This window comes from Aedes albopictus, chromosome 3 (assembly GCF_035046485.1).
Source record: "Aedes albopictus strain Foshan chromosome 3, AalbF5, whole genome shotgun sequence".
In the NCBI taxonomy this organism is placed as follows: Eukaryota; Metazoa; Arthropoda; class Insecta; order Diptera; family Culicidae; genus Aedes; species Aedes albopictus.
In genome coordinates, this window is record NC_085138.1 from 181691047 (window position 1) to 181713656 (window position 22610).

The 22610-nt window shown below is 38.5% G+C and overlaps 1 protein-coding gene across 7 annotated transcripts in view; it reads right to left on the minus strand.

Moving 5' to 3' along the window:
• Positions 1-1257: 1257 nt before the first annotated feature.
• Positions 1258-22610, minus strand: part of LOC109415072 (ras-like GTP-binding protein RhoL) — a 54522-nt gene continuing 33169 nt past the window's right edge. For 6 of the 7 annotated variants that reach the window (XM_029862804.2, XM_062855990.1, XM_029862803.2 and 3 more), the window contains exons 3-5: positions 9906-10154; positions 9691-9808; positions 1258-1959 (exon numbers count right to left, since the gene is read on the minus strand). In XM_029862804.2, the coding sequence (XP_029718664.1) occupies positions 1754-1959; positions 9691-9808; positions 9906-10142 (561 nt within the window). In that variant the 5' untranslated portion in view covers positions 10143-10154 and the 3' untranslated portion in view covers positions 1258-1753. Of the gene's footprint in view, positions 1960-9690; positions 9809-9905; positions 10176-22610 lie in introns of all 7 variants that reach the window. The other variant, XM_019688942.3, reaches the window with a different exon arrangement.

Sequence of the window (22610 nt, forward strand, 5' to 3'; positions counted from 1 at the left end):
TATATTCTAATTGTCAATTACTTGTTCCAAAAGTGAAACTATTGACAACCAGAACTATCGAATTACAAATTTTTTTCTATTAATTTTGAAAGTAGTCCATCTGTAACAATGTTTGTTCATATACTTTAGGTAAAACGATGTTTTGACGTAAAATAATCGTTCAAATATGTTGTGGAGAATAATTAAAATATTCTGCAGGAATTTAGAAAATCCTCTAGTTGAATTTATGTGTACATTTTTAAAATTTTCAAGTGTAACTGGCAGTATTATTTGAAGTCAATTCTTTTGAAACTCTGAAAGGATTTTCTGTCTGAAGTCCTATAAGCTATAAATACATCTAACATTATTTGCTAGCAATTTCTATAAAAGGAGGAATCACTGTAGAGAAGAATCTAGCAAAATACCTGAAAAATACATACTTGAGCGATTCTTTTGCGAAACCAATGAAGGTCTTGCGCAATAACTGAAGCTATGCGTGAAAGGTTTCTTTGAGGATTAGTTTAAAAGCGTTAGCTGCAATTTTTAAAATGTCCGACAATATTAAAGAAAGTTTGCACCGGAACTACTAGAAAAAATTTCTGCAGGAACGGCCAAGCTTACCTTTTATAAAAATATAGTGTAATTTCTTGTTGTTTTCCTTGCTAAATTCCTTCATAAATTCATGAACAAAATTTTCAACAAATTATGCAGAAAATTCTCCTAAAGTATCGCTAGGATTGTATTAAGAATTCCATCAGAAAATTATCTCGTGCTTCCGTTCTAAATGCTGGTGGAATGTTCTCCTTAAATGTCATTATAGTTAGAACTAGAAATTTCCGAAAAAGGGGCGTTTCCACGAATTCCTAGAAATCTGAAAGCATGTTTAGTTTAGTCGATTTGTTAAACCTGGAATTATTTTCAAAAACCTGGAAAAATCCTGGAAATATCAGGGAATTTCATTTTCATAATTGAGTAGACACCCTGAGAAAGAACTCGTAGAGGAATTCCAGGAAAAAATCCTGAAGAAATTGTGGAGGAACTCCTTTAGGAATCTCTGTAGCAGTTCCTGAAGGAATTCCATTTTCTACCCTACATAATCTTTTACTACATGGCTTAGGCTTAAGCAAGTTCGATAATAATCGTGTTTCAGCACACCGTGCGGTCTCAATCAAGAAATGGTTTGGATGTCATCAAATATCTTGTTCAGTCATAAGTACAATCGTTTCCCGACGATAAAGCGATATTACTGGAACTGAACATAGAGAAGAAGCACACATGTTAGAGGAGTTTTACACAAATATTTTACACGTTTTATTTAGTTACATTTTCATCGATCATATTGACAAAAATCGTATGACTAGTTAATGAATATGGAAGTGGGTTCCATAATGTGGAACGATCTAATAAAATATCCAATCGAAAATGTAACAAACCTATATATCTGAAGAATATAGCACACAATATCCGATCATTCAATCGAAATTAAGCTTGGAGAAAATGTTTCCTTGGATCAATATGCACAATACTATAACGGTAGGAAATCGTCAAATACTTTTCTTTTTTTCGCTTGTCGTGTTTTCTCATTTTTGATTTTAAGGCCAAACGTGACTGTTTCTTTCTGTGGAGAACAATGTTTTCTGAGTCATTTGCTTAAGTAGGAAGGAGATGATCTACATAACATCACTGGCCGTGGCCTTATATCGATATATAACTGTAATAGTATAGAGTGTTTTATAACGAAACTAAAACCTAGGAAAACGTCCAGCGGGAGGAGCTAGAGTATCGTACAGACACGTGGTTTGGCGTGGGGCTTTTTCTCCACCGCTCGCACGGCTTCGTCGAACACTTCCCCGAGGTTGAGCTTCTTCTTGGCGGAGCATTCTACCAGCGAGTAAGCTTTGATTTTGTGCTTCAGCTTCTTGCCCTCCACGGTTGTGACAAATTTCTCCGATCCGTGCACTCGCAGGTCGCTTTTGGTTCCTGGAATATGGTGAGAGGGCGTTAGAGGTTATAGGAGTTGCCGTAGAAAATAAAATTCTATCAAAACCTTGAAGGACGATTGGTTAGGATTGCTATCCTAGATTTATAAATTAAAAGTTTGAACATTTGAACTGAGATAAATTAATGTGAAAAATGCCGTTTCTCTTGGTCAAATCTGAGTGCCTGTTTACCAGTCTTGTCCTGGAACCTTAGAAACGGCTTACAGCAGCGTCTGTTTCTCACCTTTCGGGTAGTCGTAGTGCAAATTTTTAAGCCATGCTGTGCAGTGCACAGTGTGCACCATGGTCCTCCGGAAATACAGAAGCTTGATGACAGGCTTTGTCAACCAGCCGTAAGCAATAGAGAAGTAGGATGAGGATAGGTATAGAAGCTCAGCGCCCAACCAAATGACGATCGAAAACGGTTCACGGCTGATCGATTTCGCCCCCTTCTAGAACATGGTCATTCGCAGTACGTTCTCCCAACACAGCTTCCCTTATCATTACACCTGAAGATAACCACAGAAGACGGATTAAAGGGTGTAGCCAGCTTTTCAGTCAGGGGGGGCAAACACCCTTAGCAAATTTGTGCCTACTAGCTTCTATATCTATGCGTAATACGATGAAATTGAATACATATAATAACATTATATTAAAAAAGCATTATTTAACCCTTCAGCAGTCACGCTGTTGTATTTTGTACAATACGTTAAAATAAAACTCGTCTGATCTACATGATTCAAGGGGGTGCTGGTAGCGGTGAGCAATTTCTGGAAGATTAGGGATTTTTAGGACAAGACTTTCCTGGTTCCTGTATGAGTCCTTTTTAAAGTATCATCCAATAGTATTCGCTGGAGAAATTCTTGAAATAATTGAAAATAAACCATCAGGTAAACCTGGAGAAATTTCTGGGTACATGTCTGAAAAGATGATTAAAGGATTTCTAGAATTTCCGAAGGAACTCCTGAATAAATTTTTGAAGAGAGCTTGAGAGGTATTTCTGGAGAAACAATTTGAGGAATTCCCGGAGCAATCCCTGGAAGACTTCCTGGATAAATCCCTGGAGCAATTCCTACAGGAATGCCTGGAAGAAGCCCTATAGAATCTCTAGAGGAATTCCCGGAAGAATATCTGGCAGAATTTCTGAAAGTATACCTGGAAGAATACCTGTATAAATTATGGGACGAATACATAGATAAATATCTGAAGAGATCTCATGAGGAAATCCTAGAAGAAATTCTAGATAAATTTCTGGAGGATTCCTTGGAGGAAGTTCTGGAGAAATTCCTGGAAGAATTCTGGGAGGAATTCCTCGAAAAAAATTCAGAATATATCTCTTGAAGAATTACTAGAGGAAATCTTATAGAAATAAAAAAAAATCCTTGGGGAGTTCTTGGAGAAATCTCTAAAGGAATTCCAGGAGGAACCTCTGAAGTAATTCTTGGGAAAATCTTTAGAGAGAATCCTGGAGAAACTTCCTGACGTAATTCCTGGAAGAATTATTTATATGAGAACAACAGGAAATCATGTAGAAATTCCTGGAGAAATTTCTTGGATGAATTCTTGGAGCAATCCCTGGAAAAATTACTGGAGAAATCTCCAGAAGAATTCCGGGAGGAGTTGCTAGAAAAATTTCTGAAAAATCCTTTGAGAAATTCCAGGATGATTTCCTCGAAGAACCCTGGAGGAATTTCTGGAGAATGGGGCACGTTTGGTGTAGTACTAGATTTGTAGTAATGAGCTGAATTTTTGTATGGTGAGAAGGTCAATTCTCCGTTTCTGCAATAAAATGGTGCAAAAAGCGTGGGTATTATGATTCCTTGCCTGAATTGATGCTGTTTGAGCAAAACTTTGGATAACTATGTTGTTTGTGTTGCAAGAAATAGAAAAAACAACAACACTGTTACCCAAAGTTTTGCTCAAACAGCATAAAATTAGGCAAGGAATCATAATACCCACACTTTTTGCGCCATTTCATTGCAGAAACTGAGAATTGACCTTCTCACCATACTAAAATTCCGCTCATTACTACAAATCTAGTACTTCACCAATCTGTCCTATTACCGAGAGGAATCTCTAGGAATATCCCTGAAGCAATTCCTGGATAAATCTCCGAAAGAGTTCCTGGAGGAATGTCTGGAGGAATCCCTTGAAAATTCCTGAAAGTATTCTTGGAGAATTTCCTGGAAGAATCTCTGAAGAAACCCCTAAAGGATTTGCTGAATTGCTGACATAATTCTGAAGGATGTCCAGGAGTAATTCCTGGAGAATTTCCGGGGGGAGTTCCTGAAGAAATTCCTGGGGTATTTTCTGGATAAATTCCTAGGCCTGGAGACCTAGGAATTCCTAGAGGTATTCCTGTGATAATTGTTGGAGAAACCTCTAGAGGATTTCTTTGGAAGAATTACTGGATGAATTTCTAGAGGAATCTCCAGAGAAATTCTTGTAGATTTCCATATCTGAAAAATTCCCTTGAGAAATTCCTGAAGCGGAATTCTTGGAGAAATTCCTGGAGAAATCCTCGAAGGAATTCCTTAACGAACCCATGGGGGATCATTGAATAAATTTGTGGAGAAATCCCTGGAGAAATACTTGGGGGAATCCCTGAAAAATTCCTGAAGGAATTCCAAGAAGTTCTTCTTCCGGAAGAATTTCTGAAGAAATCCTTAAAGGATTTCCTGGAAGAATCCTTGGAGGAACTTCTGGAGGATTTCCGGGAGGAATCTTCGAAGGATTTCCTGGAGGAATCCACGGAAAAATCCCTGAAGAAATTCGTGCAGAAATCTCGGAGGAATTCCTGAAGCAATTTCTGATGTAATCTCAGGAGAAATTTCTGGAGAAATGCCCGGAGGAATCCCTACAGGAAATGCTAACAAAATTTATGAATGACGTCCTGGAGGAGTTCCTAGAGAAATTCTTGTATAAAATCCTAGAGGAATTCGTAGAGGTATTCCTGTGAGAATAGCTGAAGGAATCCATGATGAAATATTTCTGAAACCATGAGAAAATCTTGGATGGGTGGAATTTCTGGAGAAATTCCTGAAGAAATCCTAAAAGAAATTCCTGAAGGAATACCTGGGGGAATCCTTGAAGAAATTTGTGAGGAATTCCTTAAGAAATTTCTGGAGGAATACCTGGAGGAATCCCTGAAAAACCCTTGCTAGTAGAACCCTTTGAGGCACTTCTGGAGGGTTTATTGAAGAAATCTTCGAACGATTTCATGGAGGAATCCCTGGGAAAATTCCTAGAGAAATTCGTGGAGAAATCCCTGGAGGAATTCCAGAAACAATTCATGAATATCAGGAGAAATTCCTGGAAAAATGCCTAGAGGAATCCCTGAAAAATTCCTGAGAGTATTCCTGGAGAGTTTCCTGGAAGAACTTCTAAAAAAATTCCCAGAAGATTTTCTGGGAAAAATCCTGGAGAAATTGCTGACATAATTTTAAAGGATGTCCAGGCACAATTCCCGGATTCCTTGAGTAATTACTGAATTAATTCCTGAAGAAATTCATGAATTTCCCGGAGGAGTTCCTGGAGAAATTCCTTGATAAAATCCTAGAGGAATACCTGGAGGAATTTCAGGTTTTCCTTTGAAAATTGCTGCAGGAATCCTTGAAGAAATTCCTAAAAGAATCTTCGGAGAAATTATTGCGATTACTGGACGATTACTGGATGAATTTCTGGGGAAATCTAGAGGAACTCTGGGAGAAATTTCTGAAAAATTTTCAAAAGAATTTCTGAAGGAATCCTTGGGGTAATTATTGGGGAAATTCGTGGTGAAATCCCTGGAAAAATCTCTGAAGGAGTTCCTGGAGGAATTTTTAGCGAAATTCCTAGAGGAATCCATGCCTAGAGGTAAATCTACAAGAATTTTTGGGGGAATTCTACCAGAAAATCTCTTGAGGAGATTTTCTGGTAGAATTATTGAAGGATTCCCTGAGAGATTTCCTAGAGAAATTCCTGGATGAATTACTGACATAATTTATGATGGAATTCCTTGATTATTCCCTGATGAAATTCCTGGAGGAATCCCCAAAGAAATTCCTGAAGAAATTCCTCGAGGAGACCCTGGCGAAATTCCTAGATGAAATCCTGAAGGAAAGCCTGCGTGGATTTCTGAGGGAATCCCAGGATGAAACAATCCCAGGAGGAACTCCTGAAACAACTCCTGGGGAATTCCTGGAGAAATTTCTGGAGGAATTCCTGAAGCAATTCCTGGAGGAATATCTGGTGCAATTCTTGGATAAATCTCTGAATGAATCCAAGGATGAATATGTGGAAGAATGCCTGGAAAAATTCCTGGAAGAATGCCTAGGAGAATTCCTAGTGGAATTATTGGAGGATTCCCTGAAGTAATTCCTGGAGAAATCTTTGAATGAATTCCTGTAGGAGTCTCTGGAAAAAATCATAAGAGGAATCCCTTGAAGATTTCCTGGATAAATTTCTGTAGCAATTCTTAGAAGAATCCCGGAAACAATTATTAGAGAGGATCTCTGGAGGAATTCCTGGAGGAAGTCCTGAAGGAATGCATTGACGAAAACCTGGAGGATTTCTTGGTGAAATATCTAAAAAAAAAAATCTTGTAGGAATTCTTGAGGGATCCCTGGAGGATATCATGCCTGTATGCATTCCTGAAAGAATCTCCAAAAGAACTCCTGGAAAAATCTCTAGAGGAATTTCTGGCGGAGTTACTGGAGGAATCTCACGATGAAATGAAATTCCTAGAGGAATTCCTGAAGAAATTCGTGGATGATTCTCTTGAGAACCTCATATAGGAATAGCAGGAATAATTCCTGAAGAAATCGCAGATGGAGTTCTTGGAGAAATTCTGGAGGAATCCACAGAAGAGTTCCTGAAGAAACTCCAGAAGGAATCCCGGAAGCAATTTTAGGAGGAATTCCTAAGGGAATTCCTAAACAGATCCTGGAGGAAATACTGAATTATTTCCTGAAGGAGGTCCTCAAAGAATACAAGGAGGATTTCCTGAAGGAAACTTGAGAAGAGTTCCTTGGAGAATCTTTGTAGAAATTTTTAAAATAAGTTGTTCCAGAAAGAATCACATAAGAAATTCCCGAGTTAAGCCCTACAGAAAATCTTGGAGAAATCCATGGAGGAATTCCTGGAGGATATCCTAGAGAAATGCCTGTAGGATTAACGGAGGAATCTCTGGAAATACTCCTGGAGGAATCTCTAGAAGAATTCCTGGAAGCGTTTCTGGAGGAATCCCTGGATGAATGTTTAGAGGAATCCTAGCAGCAATTCCCAGAGGAATCCCTGGAATAATTCCTGGAGAAATCTCTGAAGAAATTGGTGGAGGAATCCCTCGAGAAATTCCTGTAGGAATCCAACGAAGAATTCCTGAAGAAATTGCAGATGAAATCCTTGAAGAAATCCTGAAGGAATTCTAAGAAGAGTTATTGGAGGAACTACTTCAGGAATCCCTGTAGCAGTTCCTGAAGGAATCCCTCCAGGAGCTCCTGAAGAAACCCCAGGAGGAATTCCGAAAGCAATTCCTAGAGGCATTGCTGAAGAAATCCTTAAACAGTTCCTCCACGGATACTGGAATAATTCCTGAAAGAATTTCAAGAGGAACTCCTTAAAAAGTGTTCCTGGGGGAATTGTTCGAGGAATTTTTAAATAATACCTCGAGGAACACAGAAGAAATTCCCGGATGAATGCCTGGAGGAATTCTTGAAGGAAAACATGGAGGAATTACTGAAAAACTCCATGAGGAATCCAGGAAGCAATCCCATGAGGAATTCCTTAGGAAATCCCAGGAAAACTATCTTAACAAATTACTAGAAAAATATATGTTGGAAAAAAATATGGAGGAATGCATGTCTGCAATAATTTTTGGTCGAATCTTTGGATGGACTCAAAAAAGAATGTTTTGTACAATGTTTAAAAGAACTCCTGGGTTTTTTAGCACATCTCTGATAAAATAAAGAAGGGTTTTTGGAAGATATTCCTGCTGAAATACTTCGAATTAATAAACATTGAATTATATCTCTAGTCCTAGTGGAATTTTTGAAGGAATATATGGAGGAACATTTTGTAGAAATACCTAAAAGAATTTCTGTTGACATTTCTATGGGAATCATTGAAGAAATTCCTGGAGAAAACACTGGGACAATCACTGGGGGAATCTCTATAGATATCCCAGGATAATTTCCCGGAGGAATGTCTGATGGAACCTATAGAGGATCACTTGAAAAATTCTCTGGAGCAATCAATGATGGAATCACTGTAGGCAGCTATGGAAAAATAAAACCTGGAGGAATCCTTACAGAAGTATTTATAAAAAAAAATCACGAAGTAGAAACTCCTGAAAAGAATCCCTGAAGAAGTTCCTGAATAAATGAATAAAGCAATTTTTGAAGGCGTCCTTGAAAGTATTCGTAAAGAAATCCCAGGCATTTTGCTCTTAGCATGACGTTTGTTTGAATTGAATACTAGTGAAAATTCGTGTTGCAGTAGCACAAAACTGCACTCTATAGCAGCATATGGTTCTACAAAGTCCGTCCTTTTCCCTACCGGAACCGGTTCAGGCATATCTAGAAAATTTGGAATGTTGTTTTTGTATTGCCATCTCAAAATTTAGCCATTGAACCAAGCTTGTTATTTGGTAACAAATCTAAGATAAGATTGAAGTGGTTCTCTTGGAGAAATTTCCTGTGGTTCTCGAGTAAAATAAGAAGTAGAAGCGACAGACCTGACTCCTTCGCAAAAAAACACCACTTGGTAGACGTGAGGCATGAGGAATTAAAGCTGCTGTGCCGTTCTCAAGGAACAAGTAAGTTCTACCAGAAGCTCAATGTATCCCCGAACGGCTTCGTTCCTCGAGTCAAAATGAGCAAGAATAAGGCCGGGAGCCGGATGAGTGTGAGTATCTTGAAAGGTGGAAGCAGTACTTCGTTGGATACCTGAACAACGCGCGGAACTTAGGCATGAGGGCCAAATCAACCGAAGGAACGAATATGCTGGTGTAGTAAAGGACGGGAATGAACATGGCAGTTGCGCTAAGGGAAGCTAAGGATGTCATCTAAAAAGCTCTAGAACAACAAAGCCACTGATAATGATGGTAGTAGATCGGCTCATGACGTGAGTTGAAATGTGGAGGGATACATAGGTAATCCTATTGGTAGGTGACTGATGTGAGGTGATTGAAAGGTGGAAGCGCCCCTTCGATGGGCATCTGAACAGCGGAAAATCAAAAAAAGGTAACAATAAAAACTGCGCATATGTAGTGGATTCCTGATGAACTGTGCACCGGCGCTACGAAAAGGTGCTGGATTCTCATGTTTTCTTTTCAACGTCTCAATAAGAGGTGAAATGCGACAAACTGGGCTCAACAGACAAACCTATTTTCTCTCAATTCAATTCATGTCAGACTATTTGAAACAGTGGCAGAGCTGTGCACTTATCTGAATCGTGAAGCAGCTAAAGCAGGACTAGTGGTGAATGCCTCAAAAACAAAATGCTGACAGGCGAAGCCGAATACGACAGGATTTTGCTAAGAAGTAGTGTCACGATAGACTGGCACGCATACCTTCGAAGTGGTGAAGGAATTCGACATCAGGCCACTAACTGACCTTAACTAAGCTAATGTTTATTCTTTTAGGTTAGAAATCCAATCCAAACGTCGTTCCATAGTTCAGTGGTTCATTTTTTTTAGGATTATAAAATTAAATGAATCATCGTAAGTGGAAATGCTGATTGCAAAAATTCTTACCAACGAGCACAATCGGTACGTGGGGAGCATGGTGCCTTATCTCAGGGTACCACTTCGATAGCACGTTATCGAAGGATGTTTTACTTGATATGGAGTAACATATAAGAAAACAATCGGTCTGCAATAACAATAGAAATAAAGAATAAGAGTTATCGGTGATAAAAAAAAAACACACAGCGAACGATAACAGCCAATGACAACCAATTTGCACTTACATTTGGGTAACTTAGCGGTCGCAGTCTTTCGTAGTCTTCTTGGCCCGCCGTGTCCCAGAGTGTGAGGGCAAACTCTTTCTCGTCGACTGTGATATTGCAGGCGTGGTTATCGAACACCGTTGGCACGTATTCGACGGGGAACTCGTTTTGTGTGTAGGTAATTAGCATGCACGTTTTGCCGACCATACCATCGCCGACGGTGGTTATCTTTAGTGGACGCATATTGCCCATCGTCATTTTGACGTCAGTCTGCGAAAGAAAGAAAATGATCTGATATGGTTATTGAGCTAAGTTAGGTTTGAGTGTTTCTAGAAAACAATGTGGAAAGTATTCTGTCGAAGCTTTATGGATGATTGAAATTGTAGCTCAGAATTGACTCAAGAAACATGAAAATATCTGCAATAACCTTGAAGACATTCGATATGATTCGAAATCATTTCACATGCTCAGTTAAAAACAGGATTTTCAACCTTAGGCTAGTTCATGTCCGAATGAACAGGGTCTGCTTTTTGTTAACATAAGCTTTGAAAACTATCACTCACTCAATAATCATGAACAGTTGATAAACATTTTATCAGAATTTGGAAGATAGGGAAGATCTATGTTACGGGTATAAATATTGTAATGTATAATAAGACAAAATAATTGTTTAATGTGTTATAAATGAGGTGCCCAGAATCAAAGGGGGTAAGTGACCATTTTGCCGATTTTGAGCTACACGTATCAAAACATTCTTCAGATTTCAAGCTTTCAGGAACTTTTTTAAGATTATTTTACGATGATTAGAAAAATTATAATAAATCGTAGAAAATAGGGTCGGTTTTGAAATTCCATACATTTTGTATGGGATGAAAAAATGGTGAAAAACTTTAAACCTCATTTACTCGAAAGTGGGTTTGTCGCTTTCACTTACACCCCTTTGCTTCTAGCCCCCTCAAATGTAACATTCGTCAGTTCTATGTGTTATATGTTTCAATTCGACTTGTAAATATTCGCCTATAGGGCTCTGGCAGAATTGTGGCCCATGAAGTGCAATCCTATTTTGATTGCAGACTTTCAGGCCATTTCACCGGATAAATATTAGAGATACAAACCTTTCCTTGACACGGACTTCAAGTTATAGAGCTCTAGTAATAGAACGCGAAACGAGATGCCCCATTAGGATCAGTTTTCCTAGACAAATCCAAGCTATGAACACAACAACAACGACTGTGAACTAAAAGGCTAAATGCCATTCAAAACACAATTCCAGGTTGACTGATGGCCCCAAACCAATTCGGTAACAAATTTTGAAAACGACGTATAATCAATGCTAATATTTTTTGTAACATATACCGATGAAAATATACTCACTGGGGTAAAGAAAAATAGAACATGAAATTCAGAAAATATTTATGAGCATTGATGGGACTCGTTTTTATGAGTAAGCATTATCGAGACTTACTGCTTTTGAATAACTGAGAAACGATAATGGGCTTTGAAGTTTGGTAAAATAGCTTTTATTCTATAATTCTTTTACTTTCACTATGTAAATGTCAGGTTCGTCTTGCTTGCTCTTAGGTTTTCCGGTGCGTTTATTATCAACCAGGAAGATTGTGAAAGACATGGAGACGCTTGGTTGTGGATGCCTATGCTACCCATGTTAAGGTGACATAGTTTATCATTAAACTTTCTAGGAATTATTGACAGTTTGGTTTTCATTAAAATGTAAATTACGCTCACCTTTTGGAGAGTTGCCTTCCCCAGTAAACCAGTGGTCGTATAAAATGTTGAATAAGATGTTAAAGTGGAGGCGATATGCGTACATTTTACATGCGCTTGAGGCATGCACGCATGTGGCCTCCACTTTATCATGATATGCAACATCTTATACGATTACTGGTTGTCTGGGTCATGGCTCCCTCACAACTTTAGTATACGTGTGTGACCCTCACTTTATTCGGCAAGCTTTAAGATAAAACTACAAGATAAAAGTCCTCTATACGTTGTTTTTTGTAGGTGAGCGTTCCCATCGTTGCCTTGTGGTTCTGAAATCAAGAACAGCATGACATGAAATTCCTGCATCTACAGTCAACATTTTATAGTATCTCTTAGGTTTCTCTTAGATACAGTCTTTACGGTTGGTAATGTTGCGTAACACAAGGCAGCAAAACAAAGTGATTGTTACGGCTGTAGATCCCATGTTTTGAATTTTTGAATAGTTTGAATAATCCCTAATACCTCGAAAGTATTTCAGAGCGTCTGTTTATATTCAATAAGATCCAAAAAGCTTATTTCAGGGATTTTCAGATCGTCAACTAGGTACACTTGCTGCACCGCGAAGCCTTCTCTGGTGCACCGCGGCACTTTATTAATTTTGGCATTACTTCAAAATTATTACCTGCTAATCAAATGAAAGAGAAAAAGGGGAGCCCATATAAGAAAGATTAAAAGTTGAGGAAAGAGAAAAAAATATATTATAATGATATATTATTTATTAAAGAAATGGGAATCTTTGTTGTGAATCCATATCAGGAATTCTAGGAAAATCATGGACTAAAAGTTTCGATGGAATTATATTTTTCCAAAGAATATGTCAAAGATGTCCACTGCACTAAATATTCTACAAGGTATCTTCAAAAACTTGGCTAAACATTATAGAAGCAATTCAAATAGTATTTCTATGATTTTTCGTTAAACATTTAGAGAACGATCTATCTATGATCTTGAATCTAAAGAACTGATTAGATTTTTTCCTTAAAACGTTTTTATTACTTCAAAAGAATATTCTTTCGGTCCTATGAGTTGTTCAGACAACTATGAATTAATTTACCAAATCTTGCCAAAAATATGCCTTGTTCAACTTCACAACAAGTTTCCAAGGATCTTGCAGAAAATTGGCCATGAAGCTCTCCAGAGTTCTAGTAGCGGTCTTAGTAAAACGTTTATCAAAAATCAAATTTGTAATCAGCCAAGGGTGAACGCAGGACTTACCACTAATACAGCAGAGGCTTCATTATGAATCTGATGATCATATTCAGCATTCCAAAGAATCTTGCCCAAAATTTTTCAGAAATATTTTCAGAAGAAAATATTCCACGTCGAACAACTGTGGCACTCGTACCAAGCTTCAACAAGTATCTAATGAAAATAAAATGCAAGTAATTGGCTTCTTTAGTGGTGTTGAGATAATTCCATATTCACAATCTACATGCCAAACTGAGCCGAAATCCAAATTTTCATAAACTTTGGTGCCCGGGAACCTATTTAAAAATCGATTTAAAGTTTGTATGGGAGCGATTTGTCGAATCACCCCTCGTCGCATTTCGTACTGGGCGGAGCTGTCAACCAGTTGCCCAGCTGTCAAAAGGTGATTTCAAAAAATCTTTTTGTAATTGAATTAAGATATCAAAATAAAGTTTAAAAAATCTGAAAAAAATCATACTGGCTTAAAAAAAGGTGCTCTTTCGAATAAAACCAAAAAATCAATATATTATTCTTAATTTAAAAACCCAATTGTCACAATCACATCAGTGTGGGAAAAATATTTGGAGGGCAAGTGTATCCACCTGAAAGTCTATAATAAATCAGTTCCAAAAAGTGCACCGCAAACCAAAATGTCTGAAAACTCCTGGCCTACTAGATGGTGTGTCAATTGGTTCAAATTTGACTGAGTTACAGTGGAAAACAGACGAATATAGAAGCCACCGCACAGTGTTTTATTTTGCCGATTTTTTTTTTTTTGTATAAAAAATATATTTATTTATTCGTATTTCTCACCATAGTTTACAATTAAAACGTTACAATACGTCTAACAAATGTTTAAGAATGTACCAAAATATTTGTTGAACATGTTTCTGTTTGACCACCTTATTTCTCTTATACTTTTCTGAAATACATACAAACTATCAGTATTTACAGGATTTATAACCCAGCTCATGTAATGTACTGCTAGCCAAAGTGCAGCATTTTGTCTTGGTTCGTTGCGGATATTCCAAAGTAGGATATCATCTGTTCTTCTGTACTCGATGTTTAGCCTTGACCTAAGAATTTGAGTTACCCATTCTCTTATCGACTTTCCTCTCTCACATTCGACTAGTTTGTGTAAATTATTATCAGGTACGCCACATTTACTACAATTTGTATCTGGTAATCTCCCAATGCCGTATGCTTGCAGTTTTTCTTTGTTAGGCAACACATCATTCAAAAGAAGGTATACATTTGATTTATCTTCGCTGTTCAAGAAATTCCTACTCCAATTACACCAAATCACCACCCAATCTGTTTGAGGGTGCTGCTCCTCGCAGTTTACAGTTATGTTTAATTTACTAACAAAAAAGTCAAAGTAATTTTGATGATTCACTTCAACTTTTCCCTTTAACCTGTGATGCGATTTCAAGCCAATCTTTAACGTTCCGCGTCAACTGACCTTTGTTACGATATTCTAATAAATATTCCTCCTCTCCAACGTCGTCATTTTCTTCTTTGATTACATTTCTTATAAATAATGCTTTACATTTAGATTCAGGGTCCACTAGATTTATGCCTTCTTTATAAAACGGTAAATACAGTTGGTTTCTTGCAACACGGAAAATAGAATTTTTCCACAAAAACCTTCCGACTAAACTTTTTATTTTAGCTAAGTGGCAGTTGCGCGGAGGAAAAACTTGAGCTATATACCAAAGCTTGGATAGTATGAAAGTGTTTAATATCCATGTTCTTTGTATCAAATTGATGTTTCTCAATTCATTGATAATTATGCGATGTTGTAAACTTTTGATCAAACGGGAATAGTTTAAATCAATAGTTTTTGCCCAGGATCTACAAATTGTTACACCAAGAATGGTCACTTCATCAACTTCTCGTATTAACTGTGGGCCGGATATCACGTTATTTATTCTGACGAAACAGGATTTTTCTACGTTTATGCTTATTTTTGCATACTTTGTGAAGGCAGAAACGATTATCATCAAATCGTCAAACTCCTTCTGGCTTCGGACAAAAACAGTTATGTCGTCTGCGTATGCAATCACTTTTAAAAATTTCCCATAGACAAGAACACCGCTTGAACTGGCATGTATGCTCCTTATCAAGGGCTCCACATAGAGCACAAAAAGGACCATACTGAGTGGGCATCCTTGCCTCACTGATGATCTGATTGGTATTTCTGGAGTAAGAAAACCGTTGTATAAAACCTTCGAAGATGCCGAATCATATAACTTCTTAAGACAGCCAATGAGATGAGCCGGAAATTTAAATTTGTCCAAAATTTTCCAAAGATATGCATGATCTACATTATCGAAAGCTTTTTTTAGGTCTAGACTAACAAGAAACCCTTTGAACTTTTTGGATTCTACCGAGCGTGTTACTAATCTTCTCAAGTCTTTCACATTATTTGTACAAGATCGGCCACTGAGAGTGGCACTCTGACCGTATTCAAGGAGTTTGCTGTGAACTGATGCAATACGATTGGCAATTATTTTTGTAAACAACTTATAGTCTGTATTTAAGAAGCTAATTGGTCTTAGATCATCAATTGTACGTCCGCAGCCTTTCTTGGGAATCAGCGTAATGATTCCGGATGTAAAATCTTTAGGTGGACTGGAGTTGCCAGAAAGATAAGAATTGAATAATTTAACTAAATCATCTTTAACCATGCCGAAATTTGTAATGTAAAATTCGAACGACAGCCCATCCGGGCCTGGAGATTTCTTTTTTGAACATGCTTTTAAAGTACCCAGGACTTCCTCCTCCGTTATTGGCTGAATTAAGGTACCAGCCTCCTCCTCATTTAGAGATTTTGTTACATTTTCAAGAGGATCTGAACCCTCTAGAACCTCATTTAACGGCGATTCTTTGAACAGATTTCAGTAATGTTGATGCATTCTTTCGAGAATTGGGCTATCGCTGGTACCTTCTGCAGTACCTTCATTCAAGGGTTTGTTATGAAGACATTTCGAGACCTGATAAACATTCATTTTTTCACCTTCCAGCAAGGAAGAGTCATTAATTCTGTAACGTAACCGTTCTAAACGCTCATTCTCCAGCTTCATTAACTCTGACTTTACCCTGCCTATTTCAATGCACAAATTTTCTCCATTAGCTTGTCGAACGGCCAGCTTCTCCAATTTACAATATAAGGAATTTTTTTGATTTCTAACGCTTTGACCAGCCTGCCAACTCCTGGCCTACTAGATGGTGTGTCATTGGTTCAAATTTGACTGAGTTACAGTGGAAAACAGACGAATATAGAAGCCACCGCACAGTGTTTTATTTTGACGATTTCGTGCGCTTTTTAATAACGTTTCAACCGATGATTTTTGCGATATAATTTCTTCGGAGAAGTTTCTACATTAGACAAGGCGCTTCTTTTGACATAAAGAGTTGAATGATCAATTCACCTATAAGTGAGATGAAAAAAATATTTTTTTCGAAAAATGCAGATAGACGTTTGATGTCTTCGGCAAAGTTGTGCAAAATGTAATTTTGAATAACTTTGTCAAAGACGCCAAAATGCTGAATCTCATACTTTACGAGATATATTGCGTTGTATGTGCATGACCTCTAGAAATCATATATTTCATCATAACTTTTTAACGGGATTTCTTAGATTTTTTGCGTTTTCTACAAAGTTGTTTGGAATGTAAAAATTCATGTTTTTGCTGAACATTGAAAAACGCTTACTTTTAAAATTCCAAAATTATTTACAAATTACTGATAATTATAGAGTAACTTCGAACTCGTCTAACTGCTTTTGGCGCAAAATGGCGCAGAGAACCGTTTCGAATAATGAAACAACTATATTTCTACTATATCAAAATGGCATAAACTTTTGTATACAAGTGTATTCTTTATGTGTTATGGTAAATAAACAAACAATTATCAAATATTGAAATTATTTAATTACTTCTTCATTTAACGAGATAGAATGTCGCAATGTTCAGCAAAATTGTGTATTTTTATATGCTCAACAATTTTGCAGAACATGCAAATAATGTAATAATTATGGATTAAAAGTTATAATAAAAATCAATTTCTGAGTGATTTTTAAATATGTTTTTTTTTTATAATTCGTTAAAATAATCATAGCTTTTTACCAAGATTTTTCACATTTTTTTTATGTTCTAGAAAGTTGTTGAGCATACAAGAATACACTATTTTGCTGAGCATTGCGACATTCTATCTCTTTGAATTAAGAAGTTATTAATTTCAATATTTGATAATTGTTTGTATATTTACCATGACACATAAAGAATACACTTGCATACAACAGTTTAAGCCATTTTCATATAGTAGTTGTTTCATTATTCGAAACAGTTCTCTGCGCCATTTTGCGCCGAAAAAAGTAACACGAGTTCAAAGTTACCCTATAAAAATCAGTAATTTGTAAATAACCTTCTAATTTCAAAAGCTAGCGTTTTTCGATGTTCAGCAAAAACATGTATCTTTACATTCCAAACAACTTTGTAGAAGACGCAAAAAATCTAAAAAATCCCGTTAAAAAGTTATGATGAAATATATGATTTCTAGGGGTCATGCACATACAACGTAAAGTATGAGATTCAGCATTATGGTGTCTTTGCATCTTTGTCTACATTTTGCACAACTTTGCCGAAGACATCAAACGTCTATCTGCATTTTTCGAGAAAATATTATAATTATGAAACGCACCTTATTTTGCTTATACATTTTTCTAGCACACTTAGAAAAAATAAGTCCATTTTTTAAAATGCAACGTTATTGTGATGTTTTCGACATATGAAATTTGTCTTGATATGAGTTTTATCAATGTTAGGGTGATATGGGGCGAATTTATGTTTCATGGTTAGCATAATGTGTAAAATTTTCCCCAAACTTCAGAAACTATCTGTAAGCAAGAACGAATGCTATTAATCTGCAATATAACAATAATTTAGCTTGCAGACATACAGGGATGTACTTTTTTGGACAATTTTTGAGTTTTGGTTTGGTCGACTAATGCAAAGAAATGCACATGTTTTTTTTTATTCGTAACCACTTAACCTATTTTACAACTCTTTTGTCCACTAGCGCACTACGTGAGTGATTCCAATTGGCGGCTGCACTTACACTTTGTACAGCGCTTAAATGTATTCTATTATATTCTTATTCTACTATATCGAACTGGTTTGCCTTTGTGCTGCTTTCACTTTTCTACCCTGTCCTTGGTAGAATGATGAGCACGATGATGAAATGATGTGTGGCTGTTGTTCCTTTTCCAGTCCGATTGGGGGTCGTCCATAATGGGTTGCTGTTCGCCGATATCTAATTATCCGGGATCGTTAGAGCTATGCGAGCTCAGAAGAGGGTCAAGTACCAGCCGCGGGAAGAGCAACTGACGAAGTGCCGGGGCTGGGATGGAACACATGACCATCCGCTTATGAAGCGAACGTGTAGCCACTGTGCCACGGGCCCCGGCAAAAAATGCACATGTTGTGGAGGTTTTTAAGGGTTATTTGATAACTCAAAACACTCTCACGTTTTTGTATCGTAATGATAACCTCCATCTGCTTGTGCTAAAGCTTGCTAGAGGTATATTCTATCATATATTTATCATATAATTTATATAATTACAAATTTTCAATGTATTACAAGTGGTGAGGGAACCAACATATCTTGGACACAGCAACGCGCCAATATTTTTTGGACACTTACGGCAAAAACAAATGGAATTGTCCAAATACATTGGCGCAACGCTGTGTCCAAAATACGTTGGTTCCCTTACACATGGTGCTCACTTATAATGTTAACTATCAAAATAAATTTACACAATTAGAAATAATGTATGAATCAGTTTTTCGTCACATGGAAATTATGTTGTATGCTTATTCAGCATATTTCAATCCGAAATTCGAGTGCATGGGGTCAGGGACCATTTGGGCAGGAGCACCTATTTTGGGCACTTGCTGCTGTAACTCAGTCGATTTTGAACCGATTGACTTGATTTCTGAGACACGATCAGATAGGCACAGTATCTAGCCTAGTGTGGGTCAACGGAAGCGTTTTCTCAGATCAAAGCTTTTTTGGTTCCGTTTCGGGTCCTGAGTGAGAGTGATTTTGTATGGGAAAACATATTTTTTTGCATTTTAGTCATAAGTTGAAAAAGTTTGTCTGATACTTTTTAACCGATACTGTAAATTGATAGCCTAGGATGTTCTGAAGAACTTTGTTGAAGACCGCAAAGCGATCCGATGCTTGTGAAAATAGTTATAACCAACGAACCGCATGCATGTGTTTATGTTTTAACATGTAAAGGAATAACAATAGCAACAAAATCATGCTGTTTCGCCAAGCAATGCCAACGCTATAACTTTTTTCATAAGCATCAGATCACTTCGCGATCTTCGACAAAGTTTTTTCAGGACACCCTAGGCTATGTTTTCACTTTAACGGTTTCACGGTTTTAGAAAAAATCGCGCTTGTTATGAGAGAAATGCAAAAAAGTGTGTTTTCCCATGTAAAACCCCATACAAACTTCAATCGCGATGTGCAAAACGTAGACATAACCGATCGTGCTCAAATTTTGCACAATTATTTGGGTCCTGAAATGGTATTGTAAATTTCCGCACTACAGTTTCGGCCGATTGCCGCAAAATTGCCTCCAGCCTGTTTTCGGATGACACGTGCTTGCCGCCCGGTTGCTGCGATGCGGAAGAGGACGATCGTCGGCGACGCGGTCTCTGCTGTCCGAACGGCTCGAGTGTTCGTGTCGCTGACGACCGACGACGTGCGCGTCGCGACGTTGCGAAGTCGCGATGTCTGATGGAGCGCGAATATTGTTGCCGCGGTTGGGTCGCGGTGCTCGATGATGCGCGAATGCTGACGAATCGCATCTCTGCGCATAGGGTGCCAAACTGGTATGCCACATCTTCCTTCTCCTCTCGACAAAAAACACACAAAAAAAAGGTTACCATCTCCCAGCTACATATTGTATACGGCCTTCATATGCGTGTGGAATATTATTTCGTCAACTTATTGATTTACTAAAACACAGGGTAATTCAATTGATTCTAGGCAAACCCACTAAGCCAATAACAGAAACATTTCGTTGCCAGAATCTCAGACGATCTCATGATCGTAAGAGTCGTCTGCCAGTTATATTCAAAAATTTTACTTCTTAGCTGTTAAAATTTGCTTCTTCGAGGTCCTGTATGTTTTTTGAATAAACCTGCACTTTTTCTCACTTGCAGAACACCGGGAGGGCCCGTTCGCGTGGTTGCAACCACATCCCGTCATTTAGAGACGACTATGATCAAATGCATAAATGATCACCATGTTTTCATTATACTCCTCCATTACTGCATTACTATGTAGGTTGAATATCGACTCTTCCTTCACTCTATATTAACATTCAATCATAACGTTACTCAGGATGCTTCTTCCGCCTTTTCTTGTCCTCACGAACCATAGCTTTTAATTTAGCTTTGTGATCTCTCTAGTTGCTGTCATGGTTCTTCTTCTTCTTCTTTTTCTTTGTGGCTCTATGTTCTCACTGGACCGACTGCTTCTCTCCAACTTTGTGTTCTTTTTCTTGATTTTTTCAACGAAATGTACCTTTCATCGTAAAACAAAACTCGCCCGAGATTACTAAATTGACATGAAATCTTTTCTAAGCGAATTCGTTCTCATTCAAACGGTTGTCCAATCGGTCCGCAATAGCACCTCATAATTACAACCCTTAGAAACCACAACATGAAACATTTGGTGGACCAGTTGAGTATTTTTCGTTTGACGGAAATTTTCCTCCACCTGCAGCGCGAATCGAGTCGTCTGGGGCACTCACAATACGCCAAAATTACTAATGTCGCTACCTGCACGACGGTTTTTCAAATCTTTTGTTTTAATACATGAATTTCAACATTATAGGACACATTCAACTTGTGAAAGAAGCGTTCAATGATGTTCAAACAACTTTTATATTTTCCATAGTTTGTCAATCCGAGATACTTCTTATTTCGGTGACTTTCCAAGCACATCCGAGGCTATCAGTACACTACAAAGGCGGACCCATAACCAAGTCCGCTGGGTTTCTTTCTAAGGAGTCGCAACAAACACTATTTGCTGTCGTTGTCACAAGTCGTACACGTGAGCATCATGTAGCTTCTCGTTAAAATCAAGAAATGAATTCCCTTTCAATATCGACGGTAGTCCAAACGCGTCTGAAATTGCGCACACAAGTCCATGTATGCGGATTTATGAACATTGAGCTGCCACTTCTCGAGCTTCGATCTGCATCTTCTGACGGTAATCCACATGCATAAGATGCTCTTCAATACGAGCACTCAATCAAAAGCACAACCACGTGCATAACGTCTGGATTTTTTTTAATTTACCGACGATACATACTTCAATCTCGTACGGATCTTCACACTCCGATGTCGCTGTTCGTGTGTGGCTTTTTTCATTTTCCCCCGGCGGAACTCCAATCGCGCCAAATCCTCACACAAGTCCATGTGTGGTTCTTTTCACTTCTCCCCGGCGGAACTCCAATCGCGCCGCCTCACACAAGTCCATGTGTGGTTCTTTTCCATTTTCCTCCGGCGGAACTCCAATCGCGCCGGATCCTCACACAAGTCCATGTGTGGTTCTTTTCACTTCCCCCCGGCGGAACTCCAATCGCGCCGCCTCACACAAGTCCATGTGTGGTTCTTTTCCATTTTCCTCCGGCGGAACTCCAATCGCGCCGGATCCTCACACAAGTCCATGTGTGGTTCTTTTCACTTCCCCCCGGCGGAACTCCAATCGCGCCAGAACACAAGTCCATGTGTGGATTTTTCCATTTTCCCCCGGCGGAACTCCAATCGCGCCGGATCCTCACACAAGTCCATGTGTGGTTCTTTTCACTTCCCCCCGGCGGAAGTCCAATTGCGCCGGATCTTCACACAAGTCCATGTGTGGATTTTTCCATTTTCCTCCGGCGGAACTCCAATCGCGCCGGGTCCTCACACAAGTCCATGTGTGGTTCTTTTCACTTCTCCCCGGCGGAACTCCAATCGCGCCACCTCACACAAGTCCATGTGTGGTTCTTTTCCATTTTCCTCCGGCGGAACTCCAATCGCGCCGGATCCTCACACAAGTCCTTGTGTAGTTCTTTTCACTTCCCCCCGGCGGAACTCCAATCGCGCCAGAACACAAGTCCATGCGTGGATTTTTCCATTTTCCCCCGGCGGAACTCCAATCGCGCCGGATCCTCACACAAGTCCATGTGTGGTTCTTTTCACTTCTCCCCGGCGAAACTCCAATCGCGCCGCCTCACACAAGTCCATGTGTGGTTCTTTTCCATTTTCCTCCGGCGGAACTCCAATCGCGCCGGGTCCTCACACAAGTCTATGTGTGGTTCTTTTCACTTCTCCCCGGCGGAACTCCAATCGCGCCACCTCACACAAGTCCATGTGTGGTTCTTTTCACTTCTCCCCGGCGGAACTCCAATCGCGCCGCCTCACACAAGTCCATGTGTGGTTCTTTTCCATTTTTTTCAATCAGCACTCATAACCTCTCTTGCTCTTCAGTGTCATTGCACAATCAAATAGCTTTACTTGGCGAGTATGAAAAAAAAAAATCACTTCCACCAAATATGCTTACCATTTAGCTTATATTGGATTATGTTTTCGGCCTCCAAAATTTATTTGCTCTTAAAACTTTAAGCAGCAAACCTGGCAGGATCACCAATGTAAATTTCCGCACTACAGTTTCGGCCGATTGCCGCAA